Source organism: Geospiza fortis, unplaced genomic scaffold (assembly GCF_000277835.1).
Source record: "Geospiza fortis unplaced genomic scaffold, GeoFor_1.0 scaffold432, whole genome shotgun sequence".
In the NCBI taxonomy this organism is placed as follows: domain Eukaryota; kingdom Metazoa; phylum Chordata; class Aves; order Passeriformes; family Thraupidae; genus Geospiza; species Geospiza fortis.
In genome coordinates this window covers 1,333,691-1,335,455 of record NW_005054436.1, presented here as the reverse complement: position 1 = coordinate 1,335,455, position 1,765 = coordinate 1,333,691, and the positions used below count along the sequence as shown (strand labels likewise).

The following is a 1,765-nucleotide window of genomic DNA, read 5'->3' as shown; positions in this document are numbered from 1 at the left end:
CTTCCCAAAATCACCTTTTCTCCTGCCACCCCACAGCTCTCTCCTGCTCCTGCAGGGCCAGGAGGACAGACAGACAGACAGACGACACCAAACCCCATTTCCTAAAGGAGCCCCGGGCACCACCAGCCCCCTGCTCGGGATCGGATTAAAGTTCAGGCTGGTTTGGAGTTTTCCAAGAACATTATTTATACTGCAGAAAAGCGCCCTGCAGCCATCCATCACGGGCTGGCAGCTGTGTGAGCGCAGCTGAGCTGGCTGCCCACAGCCACAGGGCACCCCGGAGAGGCGGGCACCCAGGAGAGGCTGGCACAGAGCCTGGCATCACCCCCAGCCCCACAGGGCACAGCTGAGCTGGCTGCCCACAGCCACAGGGCACCCAGGAGAGGCTGGCACAGCTCCTGGCATCACCCCCAGCCCCACAGGGCACAGCCCAGCTGCAGGATGTGAGCTCCCAGATCTCGGTTTGCAAAGCACATGGCTGCCCTCCTCCCTGTGCCTCAGTTTCCCCTGGTCAGCGAGCTGGCTGCGAGGAGAGGAAGAGGAGGAGCCAGGGCTGGCATCCATGGGCAAAGCGGGGCATGAAAGACAAGGAGCTGCATCCTGCCACCCAGCCAGGCTGTGCCTCTGCTCTGGGAAGGGCACAGGCAGCAGCAACGTGAGCTGGCAGAGGGTCCAGGAACGGGGCTGAGGGAAGGGAAGGCACAAGGGCTGCCCCAAGTGAGGGTTTGGACGTGTCCCCTTGTGGAGAGCTCACAGGAGGCGCCAGCAAGGAGGGTGGCACAGGAGGTGCCAGGTGCCACAGGAGGTGCCAGCTGTCACCAGGTCCAGCGCCTCTGCCAGACCCCAGGTTTTGGGGGTCCCACGGCCCCGAGGGTGGCTGTGGCTGTGTCTGGGGGGTTCCAGAGGCTGCAGGGACAGGCGGGCACAGCCCCCAGCCCTGCCAGCCCCACTGCCATGCCGGGACACGGCCGCACTTCCAGGCACGCCCGTGGTTAAAGCCGGCAAGGCTCAGCCCTCGTAGATAACACAAGCTGTCCCTCTGATCTGCGGGGGCAGCGAGGGGCAGCGACACCCCTGTGACACCCCTGTGACACCCCCTGGCCCAGCAGCTCCTGGCTGCCCCCAGCTCTGTCAGTGCCACCCCTCCTGTCCCTGCCAGGGCCTCCCGCCTTGGCACAGGCAGCTCATGGGGCACCGGGCCACTCTGCAAGGACAGCTCAGCCCAGGAGGGAGCCAGGAGCACCTCGGGGACCTGCGGGAACCCAGGGAGACCCCAGAAACCGAGGGATGCCATGGAGGAATGGGGGCACCTGGAGAGAGAGGGGGCATCCCCAAGGAGCTGGATGGAGGCAGGGGGTCAGAGAAACACCAGGGACACCATGGGGGACCCCACAGAGCCTGGAGGAGACGGGGAACAGGGAGACACTCAGGGGGACCCCAAAATGCGTGGGGGAAATGGGGCACCAGGAGGGATCCCAGAGATCCTGGAGGAGATGGGGCACCAGGAGGGATCCTGGAGGAGATGGAGCACCCACATACACCCGGAGGGGCTCCATGGGGGAACCCAGGGAAGATGAGAGCTCGCAGGAGATGGGACACCTGGGACACCCGGAGAGCCCCGGCAGGAGATGGGGCAGGCGGGGAGCGCTGCTGCGCGGGGGCTCTCACCGATTTGGGTTTCTTCTTGGGGGCCAGGTTGTCGTAGAAAGCCTTGGCTTCATCCCAGGGCCGGCCCGGCGCTCCGGCGGGGCCCGGCGGCTCCATG

General features: G+C 65.7%; 1 protein-coding gene across 1 annotated transcript in view; it reads right to left on the bottom strand.

The window, feature by feature from the left end:
• The window catches only part of NT5C1A (5'-nucleotidase, cytosolic IA), an 8,749-nt gene extending 6,985 nt beyond the window's left edge, over window positions 1–1,764 (bottom strand). The window contains exon 1 of the mRNA XM_005427113.2: window positions 1,669–1,764. Coding sequence (XP_005427170.1) covers window positions 1,669–1,764 — 96 coding nt within the window. The remainder of the gene's footprint in view (window positions 1–1,668) is intronic.
• Between the last annotated feature and the right edge of the window lies 1 nt (window position 1,765).